The sequence below is a fragment of the Candoia aspera genome, chromosome 2 (genome assembly GCF_035149785.1).
Source record: "Candoia aspera isolate rCanAsp1 chromosome 2, rCanAsp1.hap2, whole genome shotgun sequence".
Lineage (NCBI taxonomy): Eukaryota > Metazoa > Chordata > Lepidosauria > Squamata > Boidae > Candoia > Candoia aspera.
This window is the reverse complement of record NC_086154.1, coordinates 244137169-244151885: the sequence shown is the minus strand read 5'-3', so window position 1 is coordinate 244151885 and position 14717 is coordinate 244137169. Positions and strand designations below refer to the sequence as shown.

At 38.1% G+C, this 14717-nt stretch overlaps 1 protein-coding gene across 1 annotated transcript in view; it reads right to left on the bottom strand.

The window, feature by feature from the left end:
• The window catches only part of HCN1 (hyperpolarization activated cyclic nucleotide gated potassium channel 1), a 141111-nt gene that overhangs the window by 29562 nt on the left and 96832 nt on the right, over positions 1-14717 (bottom strand). The window contains exon 4 of the mRNA XM_063295699.1: positions 13710-13928. Coding sequence (XP_063151769.1) covers positions 13710-13928 — 219 coding nt within the window. The remainder of the gene's footprint in view (positions 1-13709; positions 13929-14717) is intronic.

Here is a 14717-nt window from a genome sequence, read left to right as displayed (position 1 = left end):
CAAGTTTTTTTTTTTAATTGATGCTCAAATCTCAAAGAGGCTTGAACTGAATGGTTTGCCTGGGAATCTCAATCTGTAAATTGAATCATGCCCTCTTTGAATCTTGAATTTCCAATTCAAATTGATTCAGGGCTGATTAGCATATGGCTCTTTTTATGGTTCACCTATGGCTAACTGGAGCATGAAAGCAGTGACCTTCTCTTTTTGTTGCCTCTACAACTTATATGCACGTTGGCTTTCTGCTGTATTACTTTTACTTTTTTTAATGTTATGTACACTGCCCTGGGATCCTTTCTCGAGGAGGAGCTGCTAATATAATATGTAAATGCATACAGGTAGTCCCCGCTTAACAACTGTTCGTTTAATGGCAGTCTGAAGTTATGATGGTCTCAGAAAAAGTGCTTTATGACCTGTACGCACACTTACAACGATCACAAAACATTGCACCACCCCCGCAGTCATGTGATTGCAATTTGAACACTCGGCAGCCAGCCCACATTTACAACCAGTTACATTACATTACAATGCAAGCTCCACCTTCTCACACCATTACACATAAATACATCAGTGGCTGAGTTTGTGCCACTCTCTGCTTTGGTCACTTGCCCTCCCTTGACCCTCTTCTACAGACACTTATGAATGTGTCTTCAGATATTTACCTACCAAGTAGCCTGCTATTTTTCTATTTTGCAAACTGTAAGTTACCTTATTTTGCACCGCTCAATTCTATTTCCACTACTTCAGATTTTTTGTTGCTATACTGCTAGATCCATGACTGGTTAGAGCAAAATTCTGACATGGTAAATTGTATTTGAGGGCACTGGCACATCAGTTTTTAAATCATTGGAAGCCTCAGTTGCATAGGAACAGAAAACTCTCCACATACCGGACAATAAGAAATACAGTACAAATTAACTATATGGTTAACAATATAGCTGCCCTTTCCTTACACCCCAGATCTGCCGCCTCTTACAACATTTATTAATATTTGCTGTTTAATTGTGTGGGCCACCTAGAGTCACGTGAGATAGGCAGCTATATAAATTGAATAAATATTAACAAACAAACAAACAAACCAAATGCTGCCTGATGATAGGGAATTGCTACATGGAAAAATTACTGATTGCAGATTTTAAAAATACTGAGTTATGGCAATTTGAGAAGCATCCTGTTCCATCCATGTTCATAGAAATCTGGACAGTGTTTGGTATTTTGTGTTCGTTTTATCAGAAATTTTGCTGTTGCTAATAATACAATTAGCAAAAGTAATAACCTCATGAAAGAATGGGGTTGAAAGAATGACAAACCAACCAGCCACCCTTCTTTTATGCTGCCTGAAAAATGTAATACTGTAAACATGGCAGAGCCATCTGCTGAGTCATCATTAATAAGATCTATTTTTGAAAGGGATTAAAGGTTGTTATGGGGAAGGTCACGGTTTAGTCTTCAATACCCGATGTTATAAAAGAGGTGGATTTACCGTGAGGGTATTGTGGCTAATATTGCCCTAATTACTGGAGACTGAGCTGGCTGGTCTTGATGTGTTCATAGCAGCCATGCTTGGAAAGAGACTGATTCACAGACCTAAGCCCAGCTGCTCTGCAGAGTACATTAGAAATTTTACAAAGGTTATGTGATGGATACTGACACAAGGGAAGACGTAAGTCATCTTACAACCAGTCTTCACATCAGAACACCATAATGTTTTCATTATGAAAATGCATACAGTATGTCTTGAACAGGTCCCAGTTTACATAAGTAGGGAACAAGATAGTAACTGATCTGTTTAAAAAGCATGGAAAGATTTAGTAGCCCAGCAGTTGGCTGGAGAGTTCTGATAATGGTTTTGGGCTAGAAAAATGTCAAAAAACAAATCTCAAATCCACCCCAAACTGGGTCAGAAAGAGAGGCAACAGGAGTAAGATTGCCAGCTCCTGAATCTGCAGCCTAGGATGTGTTAGATGAAATTTTACAGCTATTTTTCAAAAGCAGCTATGCATAGCCTAATCTCTGTGTAAAAGGTCCACCTTCTCTAGGTGGGGATAATAAAGGCAATCAGTGTATCACACACTTGGAGTGACCTTCCTGAATGCATTTTAAGTATTTCTTGCAGCAATCAACTTGCAAAACCCACCAATAAGCATTGTGCATGACTGAAATGCTATACCCTGAAGATTAACCTGTTGTTTTTTTTAAAATAGCATTCAAAAAGTAAGAGTTTAGTTTAACGGAAATAACCTCAAATTCTCATTCAAAGTCCCTCTGTAAATTACCAGAAAGCCTAAAAATTATGCCAAAATCTGGTCACAATCTACAATTCACTATAAATGGTAAAAAAAAAAAAAAAATCCTATACAAGTTAGTCTAAATTTTAAAATTATTCTAATTTAGTCCCAATCCCATCTTCCATCTAAAAAAAAAAAAGTATTCAATTCATGTGATGTCATGAGTGAAATAAGAATTGGCTCAGAGAATTCCTTGGTTCAAAACTTAGCCCTTCCTCTTTTTTAAAAATTTAGATTTTCAGAACGAAATTATCCAAATTCATCACTGTTTCCAGAAAAACTGATAATGGGGTGTTGGGTTGTTGTTGTTTTGCAATCCCACTCAGCACTGCCTTTTCTAGCTGCTGTTCTTCTCCTCTTTCTGGACTAACAACCTGGTAATTCTACCCAACAAGGACTGAGTATGAACACAATGCTCTGCAGCTGGAATTGGACAGCTGAATGCATAACTGAGGGCAAGCAAAGGCAATACAAGCTATCATTTTCACTGAAAGAGTAGAACAATGTTGAGGAAAAAGTGGTTTGGTTGGGTGAGATCCGCCCTACCCCCCATTGCCTCCTTGATGTTAACAGAAAAGACAGCCCTTGGGGCTCCTCAAGTTCTCACCATTAATGCGGAGTGATCCAGTCTCTATTCCTTTGAAGTAAATTAAGTTACACTCATTCTATTGTTTAGAAGAAAAAAGATAATAAAAGGGAAGACTAACTTCATAGGAAGAGAGCAAAAATCTAAATTTTCTTCAGAAAATTCACTCAGACTTAATTGATTTCTCAGTCACTGAATTGTAAAGGAACAACTGTGAAAAACCTATGTATATTGATTATTGAAATGTAACTTCATTACCAAATGTCAGTTAAATGACATTATCAGGAGTAATTAATAGGGGAAGGAGTAGACAAGACACAACAGGCAGAAGATCATGTACAGACTTAATAATAATTGCATTCCTTTTCTAATGTAATGAAAGTAAGACCATCCAAGCATCTTTGACAAAAGGAAACATTTATTATTAACTTGTCAGTTTCAAAGGCACAGCCTTTCTGATAGAAAAAAGACTAAGTGAAGTGAAACAAACCAGCAACATGCTGCTCAGTGCAATTGGTCTACACAGCAGCAGGTAAAATTTGTGCCACAAAGCCCTGAGCACCTTAAAGATCTTCAAAATCAGCAAAGGGAAAAGCTCACTCCGCTTGGGTCCAGTTAGAAAGGACTATAAGGTCTATCTCAGTCAGCCATTCCTTCCATCACTGATTGCCACAGGTTTTACATAAAAGCCCTAAATTGTGGTTAATTGTAATCATGGCTTAGAAAACAAGCTGATTTTGTGAACCAAAATTTGAAATTGCCTTCTTTTGAGTCAAAGCATAGTGAAATATCTAGATTCGGACATTGAATTAACTGAATTAATAATTTTTTATTAGTTATTATTATTAACTGTGGTTAATCAAACATAGAAATTAAAGCTTCCAAGCTTCTGTTTCACAGAAAGAACTGAGGCAAAACATTGAACAAATAACCCTATGGATATTTATATGGCCTTCCAGTCAGTGATCCAAGTATATATTTGAATGTGGAACTGAGTGCCTTTTGGTCAGTCATTCTCCCTCAGAACAATCTACTTTCCACTTTCCACTTTCCACTTTCCACTTTTCCTTTTCCTTTCCTTTATTTTCTTTTTCCTTTAAATGTTTTTATTTAGTATTTTTTTTCAATAAATATATATATATATTTTAAAAAAGAACCATTTACTTCCCAGGATATATCTTTTTTAATTACGTTTTGGGAGTGGGTGGGGATAAAATAAAGAGACGCCTGATATACACTAATCTATGCTCCTAGAAGAAGATTGAAATATAAATGTAATACATACATAAATGGTAGATATTAAAGAAATAATGGCTTACTGAATTTGTTGAACTAGTTTAGCCACCACTTTATTATCCCTAGACTTCATACTAAGAATATATATCTCTTTATCCGTCTATCTGTTTATCTGTCTGTCTATCTCTCCCTCGGTCTAAGAAAATCTTTTCCAGGAAGGTCTCATTGTATTCTATAGTCACACATGTGTACCATATTAGGTATTAAGTGCTCCACTCACCTTGTCACTTTCTCCTACTTATTAATGAAACACTTTTCTTACAGTTGGAGCTTTTATATTAGAGGAAATGCCTGCAGTAATTTATCGTAACTAAGCTGACACAAAGAACTCATTTGCCTTTCACTTTCTCACCTTCCTTGTGTTTTCTCCTTGCATCCCATGTAATTAGAAAGTATTGTGCAGAAGGCCTTAAATAATGGATGTCTTGCCACAGACTTTGCTATGTGGTACAATCAGCTGGGTTTGCAAGCCCCAGTCTGCGAGAGTCCACTCAAGAGTTCCTTTTGTTTCTGTGTGTCTTACATTTGTCCTAATTCTGAACTGCTAATCACCTCTAGGCACATCCACTAATAATTGCTTTTATGCAAAATTCAATCCAAATCTCTCAGAAACAAAGTAGGGGTCTGACGCTGTTAAAGATTTGAGTCATTATCTGCCAATAAAATTAAGGGGATTGAAAGCGTCTTAAAAATCCTCAGCTTATGCTGGACAGTGCTCAAACTGGGCATGGCAACGCCCTAAACTTCTTACACAGTCTTATGCTTCAAGATTCACTGCACTGAATAGGGAGGCCTATTTAGGAAGGAGATCCAAAATCAGTGACTAAATCTGAGGTCCTTTCATCTCTGTCTTCAATATACACTACAGAAAAATAAAATTATTAGGAAAATACTTGAAATCATTAAAACATCTCAGCATTTTTATTTTGCTGCATTTTCTTAAAAATGTATGCAGGTAACTCTTAGCCCCTTGCCTGCTGCTTCTCTACTAGCTTTACCCACCCTTGTGTTACTGTGTTATAAATCCATCCTAAGAGGTTGTCAAGTATACTCCAAGCAGCTATTATCCTTTCTTTCAAGGGAAGCAGTATGAAAAATGTGCAGTTACTCATCTGCTTCCTGCTTCTTGGGAAAGGTGAAAGGTCCCCTGTGCAAGCACCGAGTCATGTCTGACCCTTTGGGGGGACACTGCTTTTGACGGCTAAGAAGAAGATCTGCTTCTTAGGCAGGGGAAAAAAAAAAACTTTCTTCAGGGGTGTCCAGAAGCTGTCCCTGTGGGGTCCCGGCCTGCAGCTGCCGTTGTGTAACTGGCAGGTATGTGTGGATTCTGGCACAGAATCACAGCAATTCTCTCACCTGCTAAGGCTGGTAAGAGGAAAAGGGAATGGAAGTCAGAAAACATGATGAGAAGGGAAGAAAGACATTTGGAAATATGGGATTGTAGGATAAGGCAGAAAATGAAAACAGCAGAAACATGGTAGGGCAGGGATTTAAAGGAAAAGGTGAGGTTGGAGAAAGATCTGGGGTGTGTGTGTGTATGAGGGAGGGAGGGCAGAAGCAACCAACTGAAGCTGAGTTTTTTTAAAAAGCTACTCCAGTGAATTAAGCCACAGAAGCTTGTCAGGCAAGCTCACTCAAAGGAAGGGGGGAGCTGGACTCAATGTTGCCAAGAAATTTGGCATGACACCCCCGGGAGGATACATCTTCACACTTCACTCTTTTCCACATGCATGAAGAATCAACCTTTCCCCAACTGTTGAGAATTCCCATAGCGATTTTGTGTGTTTCTTCTCTAATTGCTATTTCCCTGTTGCTGGGCTCCTTCAGATACCTTGCTGGGAAAAATCTTGCACTTTCAAACGTTGAAAGTGAAAGGAACATTCTGTTTTGTTTTTAAAAAGCGTGTTGCCTCTTTTCTTTATATTTTTAAAGAGCCACACTGTGGACAAGCTTGAGCAACACGCTAGAGATTTGGAAAGGCAAAGGTAAGGTTTGGGAGCTTACTTATTGTTGGAGGTGGCACTGTCAGCCATGTTTTAAGCAGCTTATATCACATTTCCCAATCTGGTGAGAAAAAAAATATGGGAGGAGTATCTTCATGATGCCTTGGGAGGACACTGAAGTGTGGGAAGCCTTTGAGGCTCTAGAGCAGGGTTCCTCCACGTTGGCAACTTTAAGACGTGTGGACTTCAACTCCCAGAATTCCCCAGCCAGTATTGCTAGCTGGGGAATTCTGGGAGTTGAAGTCCACACATCTTAAAGTTGCCAAGGTGGAGGAACCCTGCTCTAGATCTCTGAAAGGACAATTGGCCTTTGAAAGGGCAATTTATTGTAATTTATATTTTATGATTTTAATTCTGGTTTTATTGTAAACCGCCCAGAGTCCCCCTTTCTTGGGGGAGATGGCGGTAATAGAAGTTTGAAAAATAAATAAATAAATTGTAGAATAAAGCATTGGAGACTCATGCACATATATCCCTTGGCTACTTTGGAACTAAATAATTGCAAGAGTATCATATTCCTTTCAGGAGAATTGCAACAGAATCTTCTTGCTTTTTCTGGGAAATACACTGCTCCCTAAAATCTGTAGGGCACCACTCATATATTTTTATACTGCAAAAGAGGCTTGGATCTTTAGGAGAGCATTTGGAGACACAGAACTGCTGTGTGGTAGATTGTTTTTAACTCTTTTATGTTCTTTTCCCTCTATTTTTCCTTTATATTATCATATTTATTTTATTATGATTATTACTATATTATGAGTTTCATTTGGATGTCAGCTACACAGATGCTGGAACTGAGCAGAATGTGTGTGTGTGTGTATGTGTGTACATAAAATAAATACAAAATAAAAATTTAAAGGAATTATGGAAGCAAATTCTCTTTCAACAAATCAAATGAGAACTGATAGGAAACTGAGGTTTTTTTTACAAAGCTCTATTTAAATGCATGCTAATTATTCTATGCTGTCTGAAACTATTAAAATTATTTATACTATGAGACAACAGTAAGTAAATTCAGCTGTCACACTCCCCCCTTTTACCTGAACTATAAATTAAAATATTATAATATCAGCTAGCAAAATAGGTATTGACAGATGTGTGAAACTCCAAATATGAATTAGCTTTTTCATCTAGAATATGCCTGTATGATGAGCTAGGATGCCATGCATCAGGAAAGATGAAATTTGTAGATTTAAAGTTCCCTATAACTTCCCACCTACTGATTTGATTTTGCTATGAAAGAAGATACAGTGACAATGAGCTTATCATGCATTTTCCTGTAGAAAGCTATGAGAAAATTAATTTATAATGCAAGCAGAGAGGATATTTGAGTCTAAGAAAGAATAGTCTGCCTGTGCTTATATAATCAGTGTAGTAAAGATCAGATTCCAATAGGATTTAACTGAAAACTGCAATTCAACTTTATATTAGACAAAGATCCACAATTCTTTCCTTTGCTTTATAGATTCTATGTTTATTTGCAGAAAGTTTCTACTCAGGAAAATGCTAAACTTTCTGCCTCTCTGTTCAGGTAGCTAGAAATCCAGATGAGAACAGCTATCAAAATGTGTTGGGACTACAACTCCCATAATTTCCTTCCAGCACAGGTGATGGGTGTTCTGGTTATGAGTTAAGAGGGTGTAATTCCAAGACATAGGTGACAGGCTGCGGACGGTCAAGCTAAAAACTGTCTGGATAGAGGAAGGGTGGGGGGAAAGAGTCTTTGACTAGATGATAAAATACATACTTTGCATGCAAATAGTTCCAGACTCTATACTGTTGTCTGTTATAAAGATTAATAGCACCCATGCTTGACTAGTGTAATGCATTCCATCTATTACTTTCTGACTGGTCCTGAATTTCAATTAGTACAGAGTTCAGCATTAGACTGGTTTATGGAAGAACCTGAAAGGGCCATATATGCATTCTATTAGCTGCTGGTATGTCTCTGGATGAAACACACAATATTGGTTATTGCCTTTGAAGACCTAAATGGTCTGACTCCAGGCTAAAGGTAAAGGTAAAGGTTTCCCTTGACATTAAGTCCAGTCGTGTCCGACTCTAGGGGGCGGTGCTCATCTCCATTTCAAAGCCGAAGAGCCAGCGTTGTCTGAAGACACTTCCGTGGTCATGTGGCCGGCATGACTGAACGGAACGCCGTTACCTGCCCGCCGAAGCGGTACCTATTAATCTACTCACCTTTGCATGTTTTTGAACTGCTAGGTTGGCAGGAGCTGGGACTAGCAACGGGAACTCACCCCGTCACACGGATTCGAACCGCCGACCTTTCGATTAGCAAGCTCAGCAGCCCAGCGGTTTAACCCACAGCACCACCGCGTCCCTTCTCCAGGCTACTTAAGGCTTTTTCTTCATGGTTTCCTGCTCCCCCCGAAGCCCAATTTCCAAAGTTCATGGAGATCTTCTAAGGAGATTCAGCTACAATTGCCGTGGGCTTGTCTCTTGTGGGAACTCAGGGTCAAGCCTTCCCTGTAGCTGTCCCAGTTTTTAAAAGGCTGAGAAGACTGACCTCTTTCTTGGTTTTTCAAAAAGCCTTCAAAACACTTCTTTTTGAACAGGTTTTTACTTGGGAAGATTTGAATTAATTTTTAATATTCTTCATTTAATTTGGCTTTATGGTTTTACTGTATGTGGCTGTGAAACTTAAATAACTGGGATGACAAAACCCAAACAGTCCAAGTAAATAAATGAATAAGCAATGAAACAGCACACATGACTGTTTTTGCAATAATAATTATTGCATGGGCCATAATACACTATTTCAATAAATTGCATTTGGACTGCAAGTGAGCACTTTCATTTAGGACAGTAGCCTTGGGAAAAGTTCCTCCCCCTCTTAAGATGAGATGGTCCAACTCTCACTCCTCACTGGGCTACTGTTTAACAAACAACAAAGCAAAACAAGACATTTTCAATTCAAATCTGCTTAAAGAAAGCAATGCTTTCTATAGCAGAAGTGTTTTTGTGAATAATCACAGGAATTTCTTTTTTTAAAAAAAATGGCACAATTATGAAAGCTGTGAATAACAATATAAATAGTCTGATGTTATTTTCTGTCACACAAAATCTATGTTTTTCCATAGTTGGCAAGATAATAAAAAGATGCAAAGTGATAATCATTCATGGAACAGATAAGTCAATAAGTACCAATCTTGTTATTTAACTTATTTATCAAATGACAATCGAACCATGGGCTAATATATTATTTCATACCTCCTGATTTGAAAGTCCTCAAAATTGTCAATATTTTTGTTTGCCTTTTCAATCTAGCCATTTGAGTAGACTGTGATTGGCCACTATTTAATCAAGAATGCCCCTGGGCCTGGGTTGGCCACAGAAGTATTATTGGAAATAAGTTAGAGGCAGATATTTTGCCTGCAGCTATGTTTTCATTTATTAGTAATTAACTAAAAGGATCTTTATAGTAATGATAAAAGCCAGTGGAGTAGCACATGGCAGACACTGAGGGGAACAAGTGCTATTGGAATCCCTGGGCACCATATTTGTTTGTTGAGTTTGTATGCTGCTCCAGTTGTTGCCAATTCTTAGGTGCTTACATAATTAAAACACAAGAACAAATAAGAAAAGAATGAAATAACTGCAACAACCCAAATAAGTCGTAACAACACACCCATAACTACTCCTAATTTATTAGCCAAGGAACAATAACATTCGAAACGTATCACCACTTCAAGAAGGAACAACTTCATAAAATATCTACCTCCAATGCCTGTTGGGATGTTTAATGCCAGGTTTAATGGCCCTCCTAAAATCTAGCAGGTTGGGACCATATGGATCTTGGGGGGAAATGCTGTTCCAGAAAAGGGTAGTAGCAACTAAAAAGCCTCATCTTCATGGGCCCTGTTGATGGTGTTCTCCCAACCCTGCATTTACATATATGCAATCAAACCTGAACACCTCTTGTATGGTGGAAAAACAAGTTTGAAAAAGGAAGACTTTGATATGAAATTTTCCATAAGCGCTGCCTCTCCACAAGAAAATCCACCTTCTTTCTTGCCCTGCCAATGGTTCTTAATGCATATTTGAAGGGAAACACACACAGTTGGAACTCCCCAAGGAGGAATGTGGCTTCCAGGAAGGATGAGGAGCAGGGGACAGAATGTAGATATTAGTGGCTGGAAAAATGCATAATGAGAGCCAATTTCTCATCTTCCTTAATTTCCTTAGACCAGTATTTCTCAACCTTGGCAACTTTAAGATACATGGACTTCAACTCCCAGAAGTTGGCCACTGTCCATTAGCCAACCCAAGGCCACTGTCCACTAGCCAATCCTTGGCTAATAAATTATGAATGGTTATGGGTGAGTTCTTATGACTTATTTGAGTTGTTGCAGCTATTTCATTCTTTTCTTATTTGTCTTTATGCATTGTTTTCATTATGTAAGCTCCTGAGAATTGGCAACAATGGGAGCATGTCTGGCTGGGGAATGCTAGGAGTTGAAGTCCATGTATTCTAAAGTTGCCACGGTAGAGAAACACTGCCTTAGACTGTGGAAAAAGCACGGGCTCATATGCAATATCAATTATGAGAGTTCGTGGTTCTTCTACTGTAAAACTGCTTTAAACTGGAAAGAGTTCATAACTGGTACACTTAACACACTTAGCTAATGTCCTGATATAATCTTTCCAAGTAGCATACCTTGGAACCTCATAGTTCAAAACAGAATCAAGCATTATGCCTCTTAAATATGCAACTTTGCAGTGACATTTGGAATTATTGCTAGCACAGAAAAGTTGATTTCTTGGAAATCTGGTGCAAGTAACAAGGGGAGGGGGGGAATCAAAGATTTCCTGATGACATTGCACATGTGGCACGTAATCTTTTGAATGGCGGCATAAGACCATCAAGATAGCTTTTTTAAAAATATATTTTTCCCCCAAATAAATTGCATAGTGGACATTTTGTATAAACCTTGCAAGTTTGCAACGAAGTAGGAAAACTTCATGAAATTCAGCATTTCTTTTATTTATGCCATTGCTTCTGTGCAAAGGCTCAATGAGAATTTAATGTAATGCTTTAACTGCTTGTGTGTGTGTGTGTGTGTGTGTGTGTGTAATAAAATTATGTAATGCTGCTTGAGTTAGAACATTTCATTTTAAAATTTATTCATTTTAATATTGGCTTAATTTATTTCACATGCTGTTGCTTTACTGAGGAACTCTGGGAGATGAAGCACCAGAACAGATACCTGGAATGCCATCGGAGGAAGACTCAGAGCCCGGCTGGCTGGCCGGATTCACCATCTTGTTCTTTATTTTGTTATTATTTGTTTCTATTGATTTTATCTTTTTTGAACTGTATTGTCTTTTATTCTCTTTGCTATATTGTGAACCACCTAGAGTCATTCTGAAAGTGGGCAACTCCTAATTAAATTAAATTAAATTAAATTAGTACTTTTACATTCTTACAATATATTTAGAATAAGTTAAAACGAATGAATATCTATGTCTTTTCCTTTCATTTATTGATCCTTCAAACACAGGATAAGACTGAGACTCTTTCTGGCATGGAGGTTTATGTTGAATACTTATTATTTTTACCCAACAAATCTTGAGAGAGCAATCTCGAATGCATTTGGGGAAGATTTACGATTCCCAAGCAATGTTTGAAAGGTGCTGTGCTTCGTTTATAAGTTCTTGAACAGGTCAGAACAGATTATCTGAAGAACCATCTGATCCTTATATTCTGGAAATGATATCCTGCAGATAGTACCCCAACCTGCTGATGCTAACTTAGCTATATTATGGAGGTGGGAATTTTCAGGAGAGGCATCTATTGGGTAGAACTAACTTCCTACAGAAATCAGGCATGCCCTAATGTAAAAGACTATCTATTAGCATCCTTTTCTGAATCAAAGTACTTAATCTGGCTCCTCTTTTTCAACTTTATTTACTCTCAGCCAACCCTTTTATAAAGAAAGGTTTATATTATCTTCCTGATTGCCACTTATTCCCTCATCAAAATTTCCTATTATCAAGTTAATCTTAAAATATCTATTCCCCCTCGACCTCCAAACTTCTTCATATTTGTACCATAGTGCATTATGTATTTTATATCCTTCAAACCTGATATTGTTCAACCTGTGCTGTGTGTGTGCGCGCGCACACACACACACACGCACACACACACAGAGTGTAATAGATACTGAAGTCAACTGAATTTCATCTATAATCTTTGCCTGGCATTTCCCTTGTTCTAATCTATATCAATGGCTGTATTATTTTTTTACAGACAGTAAATTTAAGGAAGAAATGTTTCCTTCTGGACTATTCATCTATCCATTAATCATAACAGCAATGCATGATAAGACAAAAGGATCCATCACTGAGCGGGCTTTCAGGAAATAGCCACACATGCAATTCAATAAGTTCTTTGTAAGACTCACAAGGTGATTTAGAAATAAACTGATATCGAGATTCTACAATACTTCATAACGGATATACAGCAAATCCTAGGAAATGTTTTTTTTTTCATCTTGGTTCTACTACATCCATTAATTTTCTCTCTCCCTTCCTGAGGCATCACAATATCCTTCCATATTTTTCACCCCAGGCCATTTCAATTATTTTCTTTTTATAAAATCAAATATAACAGAAAATGAACAATGCAATACAAAGACAAAGGATAGAAAACAGTCCAGACTGAAGAATTCTGGGAAGCCTCTTGTCCAGAGCCCTCTAGAACTGTGGTAGTGTGAAATTCAGCATCAAGGGTAGCAAGATTTCTTTTTGTGTGTACTGTTGTCATTGTTGGCTTTGCAATTTTATTTTTATTATTTTATTTATTTTATAAATCAGATTTATCACTGCCCATCTCCCAAAAGGGACTCTGGGCAGTTTACAGTAAAACATAAATAAGAGAAATATAAAACTATAAAATGCTATAATACATAATAAAATAAATATAAGAACCTGATGGCTGGAAGTTCTCTGTGATTCGCAAGCAGAGCAGGGACCTTCTAAGAGACTAGCCATCCCCAGAAATGACTACTCTCCCTCCTGCCCCAGGCATGATGACAGAACCAGGTCTTTAGTTGTTTCCTAAAGTCCAGGAGGGAGGGAGCCAATAAAGTTGCAAGATAAAGTGTCAAGCATAAAGGTGATATGATAAACCAATTACCTGTAACCTCCCTCAACTGGCTATATATTTATTTATTATATTTAAGTGACTATATAGTGAAAGTCCAATATTATATCACCATGTTACAGTTTAACACAAAATCATTATGCCTTTCAGACTGCAGCATTTCAGTTTCAAATTCAAAGTGAGTTTTAGTGCTCAGTTGAGGAGGACCAAGTAAAACTGAAAAGGAATTATCTTTTTTCATTTTCAAGTTTATCATTTGGTAGATGACTGCATTCATCAGCAATGTTCATCACTTCAAAGAACCACTCTTTAGTCTTGTTGCAACAGAATCTAGAAACCTGTAACTTTTCGGTGACAAGCACTGAAACTAACAAGATTTGAAATGAAAGGACTACCACTGCTAAACAAATTACCTTCTCTTGATACTGACGTCGTGATGAATCCAAAGACTGAATCAGGGCTGTGGCATGTCCGACAAACATGGCATAACAGGTGGCCCCCACAATCATGCTCAGCATGGTTATCCAGAGATCTGACATGCTCACAGGGGCTCTGGCTCCGTACCCAATGCAAAGCATATGGCTCATAGCTTTGAAGAGTGCATATGAATACTGCTTTCCCCAGGAATTATTCTGTAAAAGAGGAAGGGGTGGTGAACAGAGAGAAATGCTTAAGAACATGGAACGAAGGAGGCTAGCTTTAGGAGGATAACAGCCTTCTTATCCAGAAGAAGCACCCTTGTATTACAGCCTTCATAAATAAATCAAGATCTTGGAGAGGTTTGCGGTTCACAGGATCTTACATCAGGCACTTACACACCATGAGCTTTCCTCCTTCAAAAGTAGGGAAAGAAGGCATTCAAAGCTCTAAGGTTTACAGTGATATGTTCATATAGGTAAAGGTAAAGGTTTCCCTTGACATTAAGTCCAGTTGTGTCCGACTCTAGGGGGCGGTGCTTATCTCCGTTTCAAAGCCGAAGAGCCGGTGTTTGTCCGTAGACACTTCCGTGGCCATGTGGCCAGCATGACTACATGGAACGCCGTTACCTGCCTGCCGAAGCGGTACCTATTAATCTACTCACATTTGCATGTTTTCGAACTGCTAGGTTGGCAGGAGCTGGGACTAGCAGGGAGCTCACCCCGTCATGTGGATTCGAACCGCTGACCTTCCGATTGGCAAGTTCAGCAGCTCAGCGGTTTAACCCGCAGCGCCACCGTGTCCCTTGATATGTTCATATACGAAAGATAAATACTATATACAGTATGTATTATAAACGTGATTAAGGCTCTTTGTTCTTGCATATATATATGTGCATGTGTGTGTGTGTGTCATAAATATATGTATGCATGTGTATTTATGTATGTATGTATGTGTACACACACACACACATACATATAAACACTCATGTATGAGATAGTATT